The sequence below is a fragment of the Oryzias melastigma genome, linkage group LG4 (assembly GCF_002922805.2).
Source record: "Oryzias melastigma strain HK-1 linkage group LG4, ASM292280v2, whole genome shotgun sequence".
Taxonomy (NCBI): domain Eukaryota; kingdom Metazoa; phylum Chordata; class Actinopteri; order Beloniformes; family Adrianichthyidae; genus Oryzias; species Oryzias melastigma.
This window is the reverse complement of record NC_050515.1, coordinates 31032059-31051103: the sequence shown is the minus strand read 5'-3', so window position 1 is coordinate 31051103 and position 19045 is coordinate 31032059. Positions and strand designations below refer to the sequence as shown.

The following is a 19045-nucleotide window of genomic DNA, read 5'->3' as shown; positions in this document are numbered from 1 at the left end:
TAATGTCACCCCCAGATCTGAGGAAAAGGTTAGAGAAGAGAATGATACCACAGGGATTTTAGTGGTACCTCCTTCACAGCCTGCTCTTGCATATGCAAGTGAGATGCAAAACGGATTGAGTCTATGGCAGGGTGTCAAACTCAATCGCACACGGGGCCAAAATCCAAAACACACCTTAGGTCGCCACCGAACAGGATAAACATTTATGGAACACTCTAAAACTAAAATTTTAAAACTTTAAAACTGTAACTTTTTATAATGATTATGAACTAAATATATAGTATTACCTGCAATAATGCTAGTGTGAATGCAGTAAGATGAATTATGCCACTGAAGATGCTGAAATGAATAGCTAAAAACGCTGAAGCTGATAGCCGCTAAAATATTAGCTAAATGTCAAATTAGCTTAAAAAAAAATTTAGGTTATCGAAAACAAAAAGCATGTAGCTGAAAAATTTGCTTAATAATAGCCTTAAAAACTGGAATAAAAGCCTGAATTAGCCAAAACAGCTAGCGTGTAGCTGAAATATGAGCTAAACTTCAAAATAGCACAAGAAATCTTGCCAAAATAGTCCAAAAAGCTAGCACAATGCCAATTTTTAAAACTTTTAAACTGACACAATTATGAATAATGAAAGGCAGGAATATTATTCCAGAATAAATCAACTTAAACCTTAAATAACTTTGAATATTTTAATGGAGAATATTCTCCATAAAAATACATTTTGTCAAAATGATACAAATTATAAATGAAGTAAAGATACCATCGAGCCATTAATAATAATAAAATAAAATGATCTGCCCCCCAGGTCTTGACTTTGACACATGTGACCTACGATGTTCCAAATTTTTCACATTTCTATCCCAGTGAAAGCAGCTGAGAACAGAAGAGGGAAGACAACTTGACCGACAGCAGCCGACGCTCTCCTTTATGCAGCGCTTTGGTGATGCAGGAGGCTGATGGGTTTCTGTTGTTTCTGCAGAACAGCAAGTAGCTGACAGATATCACGCTGCTCTGGAGAAACATCCAATCATTTCCATAATTTCCCTGAGAAGGAACAGACAGATCTGTTCTAACACAAAGCAGCACGCTTGGGACAAAAGAACGCCTCTCTCTGTTTGGTGAATAAGCACATAGTTACATTTGATGAAATGACATATACGTATGACTATTAAAGGACTAAAAGTGACATCTCAGATCTGTTGTGACTTACTACTCACCGACCACGAAGGATTTCTTTCCTCTCTAATCAGACTTCTCTTTTTCCCCCTTATTTTTGGGAAGGCAGATTTAAGTTTTCCATGTTGGTGTTGCTGCACTAAGGAGCTGAACACTGGCATGTATTCATTTACATCCTGAAGCATTTTAAAGGTTAAAACACAAATTAATCAGTGATTATATTTTCATGATTATATATATTTTTTAATTTACTGTAATTTTTTAATTGATAACACGATAATTCCAGTAGATTCTGAAGGAGAAAAGCGGCGTTAACGCCGCTTTTCTCCTTCAGAATCTACTGGAATTATCATGTTAATGGTTGAAAAGTTACAGTATGTTAAAGATTTTATGTTTAAGCGTCATTGACGATGCCTCAGTTGTTAAGGAAGATATTTTTACAAACTAACTTTCAACATCTCACCAGAATGATGGTTCCTTTAGGGCAGTGATTTCACTGACTAAAATCCAAAAGGGGCCACAAACTCTCCTTTAAGAAAAAAAAAAAACGCTAATATTTTTTATGCTACTGCAGCTATTATGATAAACATACTTTTTTTGGTATAACTTAAACATAAATATAAAGAAAAAATAGCAGTTTTTAAAAATAATATGAAATAGTTAATAACTTCTGTTAACTTTTGCTAAAATAATAACTTATGACATTCTTTCAAAATAAAATAAGATTTAAAAAAGTCGATATTTGATGATCCTAATGCAACAAATGTAAGGCCTACTCCAGGGCGGCTCCAGATCTTTTATGTCTCCATTGTGGCTCCTTGGTCAAATATAAAATAACTCAGGGAGACTGCATGTCGACCATTGAAGTCAGCAGATCCCTCTAACCAAAACGACCTAAAGAAAACAAATAAACAAAGCCCACAAACTAAGACTACCAAGATCCAAACTAAAATAACAAAACCCAGCAGTGTAAGACTGCTGAGGACAAGGAGGGGAAAAAGAACAAAAAATAAATACATAAAAGAAAATAAAATAGCAATTTTATATAGCAAAAATTTAATAGCAAAATAGTCAGCTCTGACAGCTCCGCCCCCAGTCCAACACCAACACCCAATTTCTCCACAGAGCTAGAGGTGATCAGTGAAAAAACTTTCATTTTAGATGCAGAATACCGTATATCTTCCAATCGTCTCGTATCTTCAGTAAATTCTTCATGACTTTAGATGCTCCTTTCTCATAAGAATAACAGACTGACAAAAGGTCTTTAGTCATACGTTTTCTATCAAACTCAGCAAAAAATCAGGAGATGATGAACAAACATAGGAGGTGTTTCTGACCTGGTGGACTCCATCACTGGGCGTGTAGACCGAGTGCAGCTGCTTGAGGTGGTCTCTGGTGTGACTCAAGCTTCTCAGAGTCTCAAACATGTCCTCCACGGCAGAGTGAGCTCTGTCTGTGGTCAGGTCCTCGGGTGTAGAACAGCCTGAAAAAGGAAACGCCAAGCTTTTAGACTTATTTCTTTTAATTATCTCAAATGTTTGGTTATTAAGTTAGATGATTCACACACTCACAAACAACTTTTTGAGATTTTACAGCATTCTTCATCATAAACATCAATTAGAACAGAAGATATCAGACTAAATCAGAGAACAATCAAACAACTTTTTACAAGAACTTCCTCATTTCTCGATCTATAATTTCAATTTCCAATTTAACTTTTTGTATTCTTTCTTAATTTAGGAACTTGCATTCATTTTCATTTCTGTAAAGAAACCGAAAATGAACATTCAAGATTTTTGTTCAATCTTTAATGGTTTACGTGTCTTTTACGTTTTAATCTGAAGAAGAAAAACCCAGACAGCCTGAGTGCAGCAGATCAAACACACTAAACGCTGCTTCAGGACTAACAGGAGAAAGGGGAACACCTGGAAGTCAAAACAGTTGGACAAAACGCTGCTTTTTGTGGGTCATTTTCTGTTCTGGGTGTGCACTGAAACCAATTACCAAAGCAAATGTGGAGGGAGGGAACAAGAGAGGCTTTGTCTGGCCAGAAATACTGCAGTCTTCTCAAAAGCTAATGTTCCCTCATTTCTAAAGAGGTGCACACAGAAGCAAAAAGAGCTGCTGCGAAATTAAGCACAGATGATACTGCAGCGTGAGGCGGAGGAGAATCTGAGAAACTTGGAGGAGGTCAGTCAAATAAAGGGGGGGGGGGGGCAGACGTGAGCTTACAGCAGAATGAGCAGAGCTGCTCTGTTGGCAACTTTTTGTTCAACTTTTTTCATAGGAAGACCAGCTGAGTCGCTGGAGGAGTGAATGAATACATGAATGGTTTATTGTTCATGACATTTTTTTAACAAGAAAACACATTAGCCATTCTTCAGGCTTGAAGAACTGGAACAGAATGATGAAAAAATTGTTTATAATCTGTTCCTTTTTCTTAAGCAAAAAGGCGACATTGTAAACAACAGAAACAACAAATATTTAAAACCTTTACATTTCTAACCCCTCCCTAACCCATCTCGGTCTACAGCTTACATTTGGGTTTTGTCACAATTCAATTTCCTGATTGAATTTATCTAATATCCCATCTTTAAACATTGTTCTGAATGCAGCTGTTAGTAGTTTCTCTCAATGTAGAGTCCAGTGAGTTCCATAGATTGACTCCATAAAGTGATATGTGTTCCTCTCGAAAAGGTTGTGAGTGCAAATGGGACTATTTTTCCTCCTGTTGCTATTATCTTCTGACATACATGAAAAAAATGATTAAATGATGTTTGGGAGAGCTTTCAGTTTCCTCACTATAATTATGTAGTTTTTAAGTCAACTAAATCTGGAAACTTTAGCAGTCGTGATTCAGCAAACACATTATTTGTGTGTTCTCTGCTGCCTACTTTGTTGATTATTTTTATTGCTTTTTTCTGTAAGAGAAACAAAGACTTTGTGTGAACTAAATATGCTTTTCCCCAAACGTCAAGGCAGTAACTAAAATGCAAACAATATAACATATGTGAGGACTGACTGTTAAATAAACCCTATACTCTGTAAAGAATTCCAATATTTTTGCTAATTTTCTTTTTTCATCCAAAACAACACGAAGAAATGTTATTTCACTTACTTTGCAAATGTTAACTTGATCAATATTTAGTGTTAAATTTGAATCTGTTTGGCAATTACTACAAATCATTAACTTTGTTTTCTCCCAATTTAAAAATAACTTATTTTCAGAAAACCACATTTTCACCTCAGCGATTTCTTCTTTTAGCGTTAACATCAGTTCAGATAAATTTGTTCCAGAGTAGAAAACTGATGTATCGTCTGCAAACAACAAAAACTAAATTATTTTGGAAACTTTGCAGACATCATTTATGAATAAAATAAAAAACAGGGCACCTAATATGGATCCTTGTGGAACTCCGGTATTAATCTGTTGATGGTTTGAATTTATTCCATTTATTTGCACATTCTGTTGTTGATTAGTTAAATAACTTTTAAGACACTGGAATGACAGGCTTCTAACCCCATATACAGATAAGTTAGATAACAGTAAATCATGATTAATTGTGTCAAATGCTTTCTGTAGATCACTGAACACTCCAACTAACATGGAGTAAGCACAAACATGAAAACTGAATCAGCAAGGCTCATAAAAAACAAACACACAAGCAAATCTGCAAAGCTGCTTTTAACCCAACAGTCCCTCAGTGATTCACTGACATGCTGGCTCAGACAGACGGTCAGAACAACTCTTTACCAGGTGAGGGTAGTGGTGCAGGACAGTAAGCAGAACACGCCGTAGAACCTCGCTCAGATCAAAGGAAGCTTTAGGGCTGCAGACCATTCACCGCCTTCTGGCAGATTTCCACTGACTGGAACTTTAAGCTCCTGCTTCCTGCCAGAGCTGAGCTGCGTTTGTGTCTTTGTGGAGGATTAGGTTGGTTCAAGCTGTGACAATCAGGAAACAATTTACAGTACAGCACCAAAACACTGAGATAAGGGAGAATTTATAGAGAAACTAGACGAATATAAGTATCCAGTATTGCCCCCTTCTTCACGGACCGGAGACTTCCACGAACACACAGAGACCGCGAATACGGAGAACCCCCGTATCTCACCCTTCACCCCCGCGGATGAAGAGTGTCTCATCAAAAACACCTGTGATTATGTTCCAATAAAGAACATTAGAGTATTGGTCAACATAAAGAGTTTTTTCTTAGACTACGTATTTTACAGACTGTCTCTCTGTCTCTGTGCCTTAAAAAAGTGCGTGCTTCCTTCTTCAGTTAGGTGTGAGAGGGCATTATCCAGAATTTTTCAGCTTCATCCATAATTAACACCTGGTCTTGATGATGGTTATCCTCCGCCATTATCAGGATATTTTTGAGACGCTCCTGAGTCAGCGGATGCCTGGGTGTGTGTGTGTGTGTGTGTGTGTGGGTGTGTGTGTGCGCGTGGGGGTGTGCGCGTGTGTGTGTGTGCGTAGTGGACAGGCTGGCGTGCTCTTTCACTGTGGGAAATTTGGAAGCACAAGTTTCAAACAAGCATCTTGAGTTGTCCGAGTTTTTGAGACGAATCGTCAGAGTCACGTGACTGAAAAGTAATCTGCATAAATAAACCTGATCTGGTCAGCAACACATCATCCGTGTCTTCCCTGCATTGTCAATGAGATATCCACAGACACGGTTCCATGCAGCGATCAGTCTGAAAATATTAGCTAGTAGCGGCTTATAGACCGTGTCACACATACTATTGGAGCATTGTTCATGTATTTAATGTTGTTTTTAATCATATATGTAATTCATAAGAGGTTTTTTTGTATTTACACAACAACTACAAAGTTTTTCAAACATTTCTTTGTCTGCTCCAGATTCACAACAATTTGAATAAAGAAATACTCAAAAATACAGTTTTAATCTTAATTTTGGTTTGCATATGTCCTCCATCATGAGAACAATGCTACAAGAATACGTTAATAACAACTAAAAACATCATCGGAGAGGATCTTTAAAGCTAAATTCTTTCCAAAACCAACAGAAGTGAGCCATTAGAAGGGATCAAAAGGATTAAGCTGTGTCGTGGACACAGAGCTGGAACCATGAAGGTATTCGTGGAGAACTCCAGATTTAGACTGTTGGTTCTTCTAGGCTTGGAGGCACTTTTGGAACACAAAGTCTTGGACACGTAGACCCAAACCCAGGACTTCTGAGAAGGAGCTCGAGTCACCAGAGTCTTCTCTTCAAAAGGACTCAACATGCCTTCAAAAACAACTCAGGAGAACTTAAGCTCCAACTTAACAGTTACATAACTGAGAACGAGCTCACATGTCAAAGCTGCATGTGAGTAATCTTTGAATTGTGCAGATAGAAGGTAACCCAGAACATGTGGTGGAAGTCTGACCTGGATCTGTGGAACAGAAACTGATGAAGTGGGAGAACATGGACTCCTCGTATGAACTCCCATAAGGCGGAGAAGGGTCTTAGGAGTATTTGGTTTGTTTCATTTGGCCCATGATGCAGTGAATGTCGAGTGTGTCAGCGGCGGCATAGTTCAGGTAATATTCACCGAGCAGCTTGTCTTTATCGTGACTCGGTCTGTGTTTTTTCCCCGTCTCTGAAGGCTCTCCCCTGTTCCCCTATAGATGATATCAAGTTAAGCATGGCGAGTCTTTGTTTGGAGTCGGTCTCTGCAGGAATGTGAAGTGTCTGGCTTGCTCTCTCGTGCGTCTCAGACTGAGAGGTAAAGAATTGAGAAATAAAACAGGATGTGGGTCTTATCGTGCAGATACTCGCAGATCAGAAACGCAAACAAAAAATATTAGAATGAAGCATTTATACAGTGAAAGGCACTAAAATGACTGCTTTGAATGGGCTGAATGGGTGCATGCGAGTGGTGAGGCGGGAGGCGTTGCAGTTGCGTGACTGCTGCTGCAGAGCTGGCTGACTTGTTGCCAAAGCACACAGTGCAGGTCCAGGACGATGTGCGGGGCTGTGGCGGCGAGCCGCTGGATGCAGGTCTGTTGATCGTGGCATCAAAAGAGAGGAACAGGACCAGGTGTTGATCTGCTAACATCCAGTCTGGCTGTGAGAGTGGGAACACCTGCGTCTGCATTCATGTCACGAGGCGTCGCCATGCTTCTCACCACCGTAGCGCCAAAAAGCCCGTATGGTTCTCGCTCAAACATGTGGGCAGGGTTCCGGTTTGCCCAAATGTTCAAGCATCATTTTACTTTCCGGTTAACTGATGGCTGTTCAGTCATTTGCACAGCTCTTTCCTGAAGGGTTTGTCCTGCCACGCATTTTCTTTCCAAAATATCCGAGTACAGCAATCAGCGTCTGATTTAGAGAATTATAGGGTAATGCCTGCGGACTGACTCAGCGCCGCACTCGGCTGCTGAGAGGCAGAAAGGTTAGGAACAAAGAAAACCATGTTTACTCATATTACAATGAGCAACGCCGGAGCGGGGAGCAAGCAGCTGATGGAAGGTCCTTTAATTGGACCCAACAGAGCTGGAGGTGAGCAACACCCTCTTCATGAGGCGTGAGCCTAACTTGTGACGCTCTGAAGGTGCAGAACAGCAACCAGGGAAAGCATCACTAATGAGAGGAGCTGAGGGAGACGGAAAAGAGGAAAGCAATAATGGCAAACATGGAGGAGAAAAGTGACTGATGCAGATTGTTTTAGGGTAAACAGGGACTCACATTACACTAAGATCAGGATCTATGTGACAAGCTTTTAACCATCAAAACCAGGGCTGGGTATCCATTATAATCTCCAGAAACGATTCGATTCAGAGCCTGGATCGATTCTGATCTTGTTCGATTCTTTAATTCAATTACATTTTGAGTTCACACATTTATACACACTTATTTAGAAATACATTAATAATCTACTATATAATTTGAATATATTTATATTAATCTGATCCAGTTCACATACTGTAAATGTATCAGTGAAATAATGAGATTGTTAATATCATCCAGTGTTACATGGATTCTCTAAAGGAGAAGTTCTAACTAAAATGTTCAGATCATTAACATTGGAAACATTGTTCTGCTTCTCCTGGAGGACGTTTCAGTTTGGACACTAGGTGGAGATCACACTGTAGCATTACAGCTTATTCCAGAAGAAGAAGAAAGTATGAGGAAAAAAACTGTGTTTTAGACCACAAATGATTACTATTAAACAAATGTTTCTTTAAATAAGAGTTTGCAAAATTCATGCCTGTGAGTTTATAAAGATGTTCATTTAGTCAGAATGTATGTTTAGGTCGACCGAGCGTTAGCAATAGCCGACGTATGGCAAATTTCATTACACGTTAGCATCAAGCTAACGGAGTTTAGCTTTATGTGCTAAATTGATTTATCTTCTTATGAATCGATTATTCATCTATTAGACTTAAATCTATTTACGTTGATTAATGGATTTTATCAACTCAGCCCTAATCAAAACTTTGAATGTGAACCAGGATCAGATTACGTCAAAATGACTTTCCACTCCAATAAAAATTGTGTTCTTGTGACTTTTTTTGATGATGGAGGACATAAATAAAGAAAATTAAGTCTAAAATGAGTATTTATTTATTTAAACTGTCGTGAATCAGAAAAAGATGAAAAACATTTTGATTAAAAAAGAGCTATTTTGTGATGTAGAAAATACACTGGGCAGGTCACAAGCTTCCTGCTCCAAGGTCTTATGGGAGGGGAAGGGGGGCGGGGTTGCTTAACACCAACAGTCCCGCCCACAACTCAAAGGTGAATTTATAACTAACTCCTGCTGCAGGTTTTGGCCAAAAACTGCATAAAAAGACACTGGGAATGCTTTTAGAACAGTTCATGATGGGAGTGGGACTTTAAATCAGGTTTCTAATGAGTATTCTGGCAAAATAATGCAGTTCTAACAGTTTTCATACAGCTCCATGTGTCATTTTAGGAAGACAGCAAAGCTTAAGCACTAGTAATAAAAAATGGAAAAAAAACATTGTGTATGCAAAAGAAAAAAACCGTTGAGATGTTTGTGTTACTGCGGCACGCTGCTCACAGGAAACAAAGCCTCAGCTCAAGAACACCGGGAACATTAAATTAGGAAAACACAGCGTGCTCCCTCAATAAGCCACAAAACACTGCAACAGCCCCCCCCCTCACGCCTGACCTCACAGTCCAAACGAATCACACTGTACTTATCAGAGGAATGTGCACATCCAGTCGAGTTAAAAATATCGCAGGCTTGTTTTGAAACCTGATCAAAAATTTGACTCTGGTCTGAGAAAAGAATGAGAGAACGTGCTTTTAGAGACACGCAGAAGGAGAAGAATGGCCTGCAGCAAAGAACTGACTTCTGAATGATCATTTTGGGAGAAATGATCCTCTTCTGGTTCTTAAAAACTAACAGCAGCAGAAACAACAACAATGTTAACGCTCCCCCTTCACTGCGTCTCCACGGTGACCAAACAACCACTAAGTTCATGAGATGGTTCAAACACGAAGGTATCATGACGCTGACACCATGAGTTTCTTTTTCTCCTTCAGCATCAACATATTTGATAGAAATCAAACCTCTGGACTACTTTGGTGATGTTGTGATAAACATTAAACCTTTATAACCATTTGTATCATATTTGATACATGCATTTTGTCTCATTAGGATGATTCAAACTGCTCTTCAAAACTAATCATACTTGGTCCTCATTTTCTGTAGTTCATCATCATTCCACTGGGGGCAGTAGAAGGACTTTTACTGCTCATTTCAAAAAGGCTGTTTCCATTAAATATCAATAACACTTTTGGCTGAAAAAGTTTAGCTATAATTTTCTAAACTTTATGTTGAGAATAACTAATCTACTGCTATTCATTTAGTAAATAAATTGTTTCTTTATTGCATGGATCAAATTTGAGACAGTGGGTAAATAAGGTAAAAAATGTTTTCCTAAATGCTGATTTCAAGACTTTTGAAACGTAAACCAAGGAGGCAAAAACTTACCAGATAAACCAATGTATTATTTGATATAGATAAATCTCATTTATAAAATGACCAGGATAATTATTTTACTGTAGACATTAAGTTTCATCAAACTGTTTCTACTTTACGTTAAAGGCAGTATAGATAAATAAAAATGTGATTCATATTTATGCAATTAAAAAAATGGATCATTTGATACCAGAAAATAAAAACATTGGTCAAATATGATATAAATGTGAACTTAAATACATTCAGTTTAATTCTATGCACATATCACTTCTGACCTAACTGTTTAAACCTTTATGTCATTGTTATGTTGTTCTTTTTAAAATAGTCTATATATTTATAATATACTTCTGTTTTAACTGTATTTTTCTAGGGCCACAAAAATAAAAAAAATGTAAATTAGCAAGAAAAAAGTCATACATTTATCCTATGAGTTTTAAAGCCACAGATATACCACTATTCTTGTAAGTTACTTTTTTCTCTTAAATTTACAAGATTTAAAGTAGTAAAAAAAAAAAAAAAAAAGTTAGTAAACTGGCCCAAATACTTCATCGCACCTTTAAGCCCAGGTCTCCCTTGAAAAAGAGATGTTATCTCAATGGGAATTTCTGGTAAAATAAAGGTTAAATAAAATAAAAACTAATAAGAGCATCTATTTATGAGGTTTATGTCTGTTACTGGTAAAAAAAAAAAAAAGGATACAATTTTTTGCCAATTTCCTATTCAATAATTTCAGGTAAAAACATGGTTATTCATTAAAATATATAAAAATATATGTATTTGATTTTTTTTGTGTCGTAAACACTTATAGCAGCACATTGTACTTATAGAGATATTAAGAGAAGAGACACAAGGCAAGCCGGTTCACTTTTGTAAAACTGAAACAAAACTTTTACAAAGAAAACATTTCAAATGTTTTTTTCCCTCCTAAGTAAAAAGCAGTATTTGAGATTTTTGATTATAAAACATGCTCTGAAAGTGATGAATGTATCAAAAACATCTCCATCTGTCTCTGCAGGAGAAATTTGCTGTAGTTATTCTAGACTGTTGACCCACGACTCTGGAAACGATTGAAACCTAGAGAGGAACCAAAGACAAGCTGAGGGTTTCTCCAAACCAGCCAGTCGGGCTGCGCTGACACAACTGAGAACTGTTTTAGTGTCAGTGCAGCTAACATATATACCAAAAAGTAGGGGGTGGAGCTTAAACCTGAGGTACCTCTAAAAGGTGGGCCTCTGCTCAAGAATAGGTCAGAGCAATCAGAGCTCCCCAAAGTGCTGAACACTGTAAACCTGAGGTTTACTGGACTCTGGCAGAGACTGGAGGATCAGAACCAACTTCTAACACGACAGAATGAAGGCAGGCTTCTTAACAGTGTTTGAGTGAATGATAAATTGTAAAACAAGTTCAAACTTCTTCCAGGATCAAAGAAGTGAAGCGTGTAACAATTTAAATTCCGACGTTAAGGTTTAATCCTTCATCCACTTAAGAGAAAACACCACCAGACCTTTTAATCCGAGCTTCACAGATTCTTAGGGAAGTGGAAAACAATATCTCGTATTAGACCAATTCTGGAGGGAAACTTTGAAGTTTGCAGAGGGCCTGCACACAGAGGTCAGAGGAAAAACTCTGATCCTAAAGCCTGCATACGGCGGAAATAACAAAGAATTTAGTTAGAATGTAGATAAGAAAGTCAAGAAGCTGCTTATATGTGAAGAAACTCTCAGGTCTGTGGATGTTTAACACCCAGAGTTACATGCACCCATGTTGTCCAGGCCCTAGAGGTCATGAAGATGGAACGCACCATTGTCGTACATGAGGTAAGTATGGTGTGAAGTATTAATGTAAGCTAAATGGCCTTATGACATATGGATGAGGCCGTTTCTTTACACAGCACTCTAGTTGTATGTAATCTGCTAGTACTGGCTCCTTACTGACCTTTACAAGCAGGAGGAACAGGTGATAAGTAAGTGTCTGTAGGACGTTGGTAGGACGTACACACAAACAATACTCTGATTGTCCAATTTCCTCATTTCTAACAGTCAGAGTCTGTAAGGAGCGTTCACCTTTCACTTGAGGAGCATCAACAGGCTTCCTGTTCTGTCTGCAGGGTTGACAAAATGTAAACATTGGTGCCACACGCCTGTCTCATCTACTTCACCCTCACTTTTCCTAAGAGGTTATCTAAGTGTTCACTACGACCCGTCACCCACAGCATGCCCAAAAAGAAATTTAGAAAAAAGAATATTTTCACTGTACAGGCTCACCAGGTTGATCTTAAAGTTTCAATCAGACCACCTGCGTACTGCAGATTTGGCCATTTTTCACCAGCAGACAGCCTGTATCCACCTGTAAGGGCAGTTATGACTTTAGGCATAACTGGTATTTGCTTCATATTCTCACTCCCAACTTGTCATATATGGAGGTATGGTTCAGGCCCCTTCTGCGCCACTTTTTGACGTTTTGGGTGTCCTATCTCATCGTTTTTGACATGCTGGCTGTTCCAATTAAATCACACGTCTCTAACCCTTGGGACGCAGTAACGGGCGCAGAACTGGTATTGGGTTAGGGCAACATTATTGGGTTAAGGTACCGATATCGGGTTAGGGTACCAGTATCGGGTTAGGGTACTGGTTTTGGGTTAGGGCACCAGTATTGGGTCAGGGTACCAGTATCGGGTTAGGGTACTGGTATTGGGTTAAGGTACCGGTCCACATCCCAAGGGTTGGGAATCCCTGATTAGTACATTCCCTGTCTGTGGCCTGGTACCAAGCTGCCCTAGGACCAGTACCGATTCGCCTGGAGGTTGGGGACCCCTGATTTAATTGGAACGATGGGTTGGGGCCCGAACCATACGTCTGTATGGGGAGTTGGGAGTGAGGATGCGCTGGTTCAAACCCCAGGCTAGTCGCTGCGGAGCTGGACAGTCCTGACATCAGAGAGATTGGAGTCAGCTGACCAGAGTGAGCAGTTCTGCCAGCAGGGATGAAGCGAGAACATCCTCACAGCTGCAGATTATGACTCTTTCACGAGTTTGATGAACAAGGAAGAGGTTTCTATGTTTCATTGGGAAAAGTGGGTCAGAGGCTGGATGTGAGCGATGAAGGGGGGCAGAAACCTCTTTCACAGGCTCTGACTCCCTCAGAGAATGGCTGCCCTTCATTTCCTCATAGAACTCACTGACTCTTAAATCTGATTAGACGGCATAAACACAGCCGGCCGACTTTTCTACTCAACCAACTCAATCTGGACGATTATTAACAATAAGAACGCTTTCCTAAAGGATTATGGCTTTTTCAAGTAAGTCATTTCCCACACACTCCCATTCTGCAATCCCAGTACGCTGATCATTCCAGACTGATTTATATCCAAAGCACTGATGGTTACATAAAGAGGGAAAACTATCAGTGATTCATCTCACTGTCGGGTAGAATTAGCTTGATTATGATCACAGCGGTTAAATTAGCCCTCCATTTTGTGTAACAACAGAGTGGTGGAAGTTTGAGGGTGAAAGGTGGAATGTAATATATAAACTTGGCAGGTAGGATGAATTATTTAGCCGAGTGCGGTGAAACCTGGCAATGTGCAGAGAATGCCACCAATTCCAGGCCAAGATAACATTTCTGCTCTGCACGCAACAAAACTTTCCTCCCATTGGATGATGGGAAGTGTGAGAACAATGGGCTGTATTTTATACGATCCCCTTCACTACAGCAACAGGGCAGCCAGATGTCTAATATCCTGGCTGTGTTTAAGGTCCTCCTGCACCTCTTGCTGCTGGTTACCTGGATTAGGCGTGTTCAGTCAATCAGAATGTCGAAACACCTGAGTCAGGTAATCAGCAGCAAGGAGAGAAACAGAGCTGGAAATCTGGAGGATCAGGGATGGACAGCCTCCTTCTGTCTCATTAGTGTCCTCGTAGTTACATAACCAGCCGTGCTTCTGCAGAACTTCCATCTTAAAGCCATAAGATGGAAGGGTTTAGCGCTGTCTAGAAGACAGCTGTTGATGAGTGTTGTGTGAGTCATGTAATCACAAAGCAGCAGTATGCATTGAGCAGCAGAAGAACTGTCATGCAGCCTGGACTGTCTGTAGTAGACGGTGTTGAAGCTGAAATGCACTCAGGAGACATCCTTCACACCACATCTAATGACAATTAGAACAAAAGGAAGCTCAAAGCTGAAAACTCACGCCTACTCTTGTCACGAGTCGAAGAATATCTGGACACACCGAGCTCTTAACTCGGTCTTTCACAAACCTAAAGCCTATGGTTTGAGGACAAACAGAGCAAGTAATACTCAAACTAAAATGAGAAAGTAGGTGTAATTAGGACATTTGTGGGGCATTTAGAGAGCCTCACTTCCTTTGAAATACATTGAGGTGCAACCACAGACTGTACATTAGAAGCTGACGTTTTTTTGGGAATCCTGCAGAATTCCAGTGGGATGGATGTAATCCATTCCATTAATCACGGGACTGGGAAGGTGTACTTACAGGAGCAGATGCTAAATGGAACCAACCAACAGGAATACGCCAACATTGTAACACAATTAAAGACGAACTACATTACCCAGAAGCCTACAGTGTTTCTAGTCACAGTTTTGATACTCTTTTGATCTATTCTTAAAGCGTTCCCAGAGGTCTTTAATTGCGATTATGACTTTTTTAATCAAAAACTGTCAGAGTTTCTGCAGAGCGGAAGGAGTTCCTTAAAAGTACTACTCTGAGTTCTGGACGGGACTGTTGGTGCAAGTAAGGTAGCCCTAATTTCCCGTCATCCCTTTGTTTACACTCTTTTTCACTAGTTTACAACCCCAGCCTAACATTGCCAGTGCATCAAAACTATCCAGCTGCACAGTTTAGATCCAGATTTCAGCTCAGACGAAGAAAACAAAGATGTTCATGGATCTATTTGTCTGTGAGTGGACACATCAGAATGAAGCGGAGCAGAAAGACTGTGACCAGATGATTGTAGATTTTATGTAACAAGCATGTTCTGGCAGAACTAGAAGAGCTGCATTGCCTGAGGTAATACTAGTGTGAATGCTTTTTCCTGAAAGTAGTCGCTGAAGAGGCTGAAGCTTTTTGCTGAAAACAGTGACAATTTATTATGCTTTCTGAAGGGATTTGCTGAAAATACAAAAGCTTTAAAAAATCTTAAATATGCTAAAAGACTGAAAATTGTATTAAAGAACTATGAAAGAGCGCTGAAGTTGACCTAAATTTCTGAAAAATGTGTTATGAAATTGCTTAAAATTCACTAATACATGCCAATTTTGCAAAAATATTCAGTTTGTTGCTCAAATATGAGCTAAACTCCAAATTGATCAGCCCAAAAAACCTTAGTAGATACCTTACTAGCCATTAAAAGTTAGCTTGTTTCTTAAATACTAGCTAAACTCCAAAATAGCCTAAAATTCCTCAGTAAACTAAATTAGTCAAAAATGTTAGCCTGGTGCTAAAATAGAAGTTAAACTCCAAATTAGCCTAAAAAACCTCAGTAGATGCCAAATTAGCCAAAAAGTTAACCCATAGCTCCACATTTTTTGGAAAATTACAATAAAATATTAAGACATAGCTCATGAATATATTTAAAGTTTTGTTGCTAATCTAGTTAAAATTTTTAAATGTGAAGACTTTCTCATTCATTTCCTATGGGGAAGATTTTAATCAACATTTCAAAAACTATAAAGTTTATGAATACCAAAAATACAAGCAGTAATGTCCTGAAGGAGCTGAAAGTTTTGATACCAAGATTACTGAAATCACTGAAAGTGTGATTGAGTTTTTAACGTGCTGAAAAATGTACAGAAAGGAGCAGGAGCATCACTGCAGTGTGAATGATTACTAAACATTCACACAATTATTTCTGCTTACCAAACACAGCTGTTATTAGGGATTTTCTGACATCTCTGTGCTAAACGCCTGAGCTAAATGTCACCAACGCTCCTGCAAAAGCAGAACTGAGTGCTTACTGCTCAGAGTGTGTCGGTTCAAAATGTGTGTCACCAGGAGTCAGCAGGCTGTTTGTGAGATCTATGTTTCTGCGGGTGGAAAGCTAGTTGACATGGCAACCTCCTCAGACAGCCACAGACCTTCCAACTGAACGACCAGCGCACCTAAAGTGAAAAAGCGTCTCTCCTTCGTGCACCATGGGGAATAAAAGGCTAATGTGGGCATAAAGCTGCCATGCTCAATGGTCTCCCCAGAAATGTGAAACTTATAACAAACATTCACCGGGACAGGATGACATTTGAGGAGCCAACTTCATTTCACACCGATAGTCAACATGTTGTGTAACAGAGATTTCTTTCTACAGACATTCTTGCTCAAGTTTGGACAAATGGGATTTAACCGCTTGATCCAAACGTGGAGCCAAAGCAGTGAGAAGGAGTTTCCCTCTCCTGCAGAGCATGGTCATACCTGCATGTGTGCAGAAGAATGTCATTAATGCAGTGATGACTGAGTCTGTGCACGAGCCAGATCAGCACGGACGCATTTCGTCCCAGGATTCATTTGGTGAACTATGCTGTAAGCCTCGTGCTGGACTCTCTGTGCACAAGTGTGAATGTGGGCGAAGGAACAGTTTTCATCACTCCTCAATTGGACATCATTTCGTGGTGTCAGCAGCTGCAGACGCCGACCCATCCCGCTGAAGAAGTGTTTCTCCGTGCCCTTCTGAGGAGGACGGCGCTCGGGCTGTGCCGACTAAAAGGCTCGATTGTGGGGCGAGTCGGAAGACCCATAGGTTGGTTAAGAAACCCACAGGGAGAGAAGCTGGGGAGAGAAACTCTGAAGCAGAGGACGCTTTGATTAAAAGCTGCATTAGACTGCCCCCTACAGCTGACAGGGAGAACTTCATACAGAAAACGGTTCAGGCTATAGTTCCTGCTGCAGCTTAACTGATCAGCAAATCAAGTGGTGACAAACTCCAGACAACAGATGAAAAAGTGACATTTAAGTAAATGAAGTTTAGATCATGCAGAGCTGAAAGATGCTGGAGGTTATTTGTCCATCATTTATTTATTTATTTTCTCTCTGCTTATGTCTAGTTTGTGGTATTGTATGCTGTATAAGTTGAATGTTTTAAATCTTGTCTGTTATTATCAAATCTCAATTTATTTAGTGTTTATATGTTTTATCTTTTACCCGTCTTAGGACAACAGATGTAATGTAGCATGTGTGCTAATTCTGACATATTTATGTTTTTGTTATGCTAATAAATAAATGTAATACATATCAGTTCCCTAAAGTGTGATTCATTCAGAAGGAATTCTTCCAGAGGATAATCAATAATCCCTCTATTATTACTTTATCAGCAGTGGATCACTATGAAATAGTATTCTGATGATACTCCATGAGTATTTCACATCTGTTACATGATGTGTGATTCATGTTCTTGTTTACTGAAATCATGAAGGAATGTTTCTGAGGATAGTAATAAGCTCTCGATTTTGTTACTTAAAACAATCTGCATTTGATCTGATCAGAACTGGATTATAAAAACAACTCAAAACTATGAGATGAAGTAACTCAGTAGATGAGGGATTATAGAAGTTCTCTTCTTCCCACTCCTTTTCAAGCAATCAATCAAACTCTACCTGACTTTAGTTAACAGTCACTATATTTAACAAATCTAAGGTGACTTAAGAGGGTTTTTATTCTTTTAAACAATGCATTTCATTATTTCACAAACAACTGCACCACCGTTCACCTGTCCATCAAGCTGATGTCACATATCTATTTAGGTACTAAAGTAACTAAAGAAGGTTACAAAAACTTGTGTTTTTAACATGCTGTAGTGGCATTTTTCTGATTTTGAAGGCCACATATATTAAGAAAATGAAGCTCTTTCTTAATTAAATGGTTGTGAATCAGCAGCACACACAAAAATACAGTTGGACAAAGTTATTATGATGTAGAAGCTACAGCAGCAGCCAAAAGCTCCCTGCTCCACTCCATTCTGATACATCCACGTTTAGACGAATAGATCCATGAACTTCTTTCCTCGTCTGAACTGGAACTGTACGACTGGATAGCTACGAAATTGATTTTATTAGGACGTTAAACAAGAGTAAAAAAGTGTAACTCTTGAAAATGAATAGAACTGTCTTCCCTGTAACACACAGAGTAACTCACTGCAGAATTGTTAAAGTTGTGTTTCTTGTCACATGATCCTCACCATGATGCTGTGACAGCTTCTCTGTGTGCTCACAGATCCTGGCGTTTCTTCTCATCACTGTTGTTCCTTCAGTTACGAGCATCAGCATGGCAGACAGCCACCTGAGCGTCTCTACGTACTCTGTGGACGTTTGTTTTTAAAGCCGCAGCATCTGCAGGCTTAGAAGCCCAAAAGAAACAGCAGGTCACAGACGGGGTCAGATATGAGAAAACAAGCACTTCCTCCCCGAGGGGAACGCTCTGCACCTGGACTTCTCATTACCGCTGCACACTCAGCACCCCAGAGCACATGAGGCCCTGAGGAAACATGCTCAGCGCTGAGCAACCTACCACTATTGCATCAAACACAGACTGGGAAAGGCCAATAAAGAGCTCAAAGAGCCTCCACCCAAAACGTAACGCCTGGCTAGAGCTGCACTAGCCTTCCTTTGCTTCTGCTGCAGAGTCAGAGAAACTGTAACACTTCAGCTGTCATTCAGTGAGCTAGCAGACAAAAAACCCTCCATCTATCTGAATCAGGGGTCTCAAACTTGATCACACAAGGGGCCAAAATCCAAAACACATCTTAGGTCGCGAACCGAACAGGATAAACATATAGTGAAGGCTCTAAAACTACATTTTTAAAACTTTAAACTGTAACGTTTTAACATAATTATGAACTAGATTATGGAAGTTTTTCTGGGCCATAATTCTAAGTTTTATGCATTTTTCAATTGACAATTC

At 39.4% G+C, this 19045-nt stretch overlaps 1 protein-coding gene across 1 annotated transcript in view; it reads right to left on the bottom strand.

The window, feature by feature from the left end:
* scfd2 (sec1 family domain containing 2) overlaps positions 1–19045 on the bottom strand; it is a 134877-nt gene that overhangs the window by 16198 nt on the left and 99634 nt on the right. The window contains exon 7 of the mRNA XM_024259035.2: positions 2518–2663. Within this exon, the coding sequence (XP_024114803.1) occupies positions 2518–2663 (146 nt within the window). The remainder of the gene's footprint in view (positions 1–2517; positions 2664–19045) is intronic.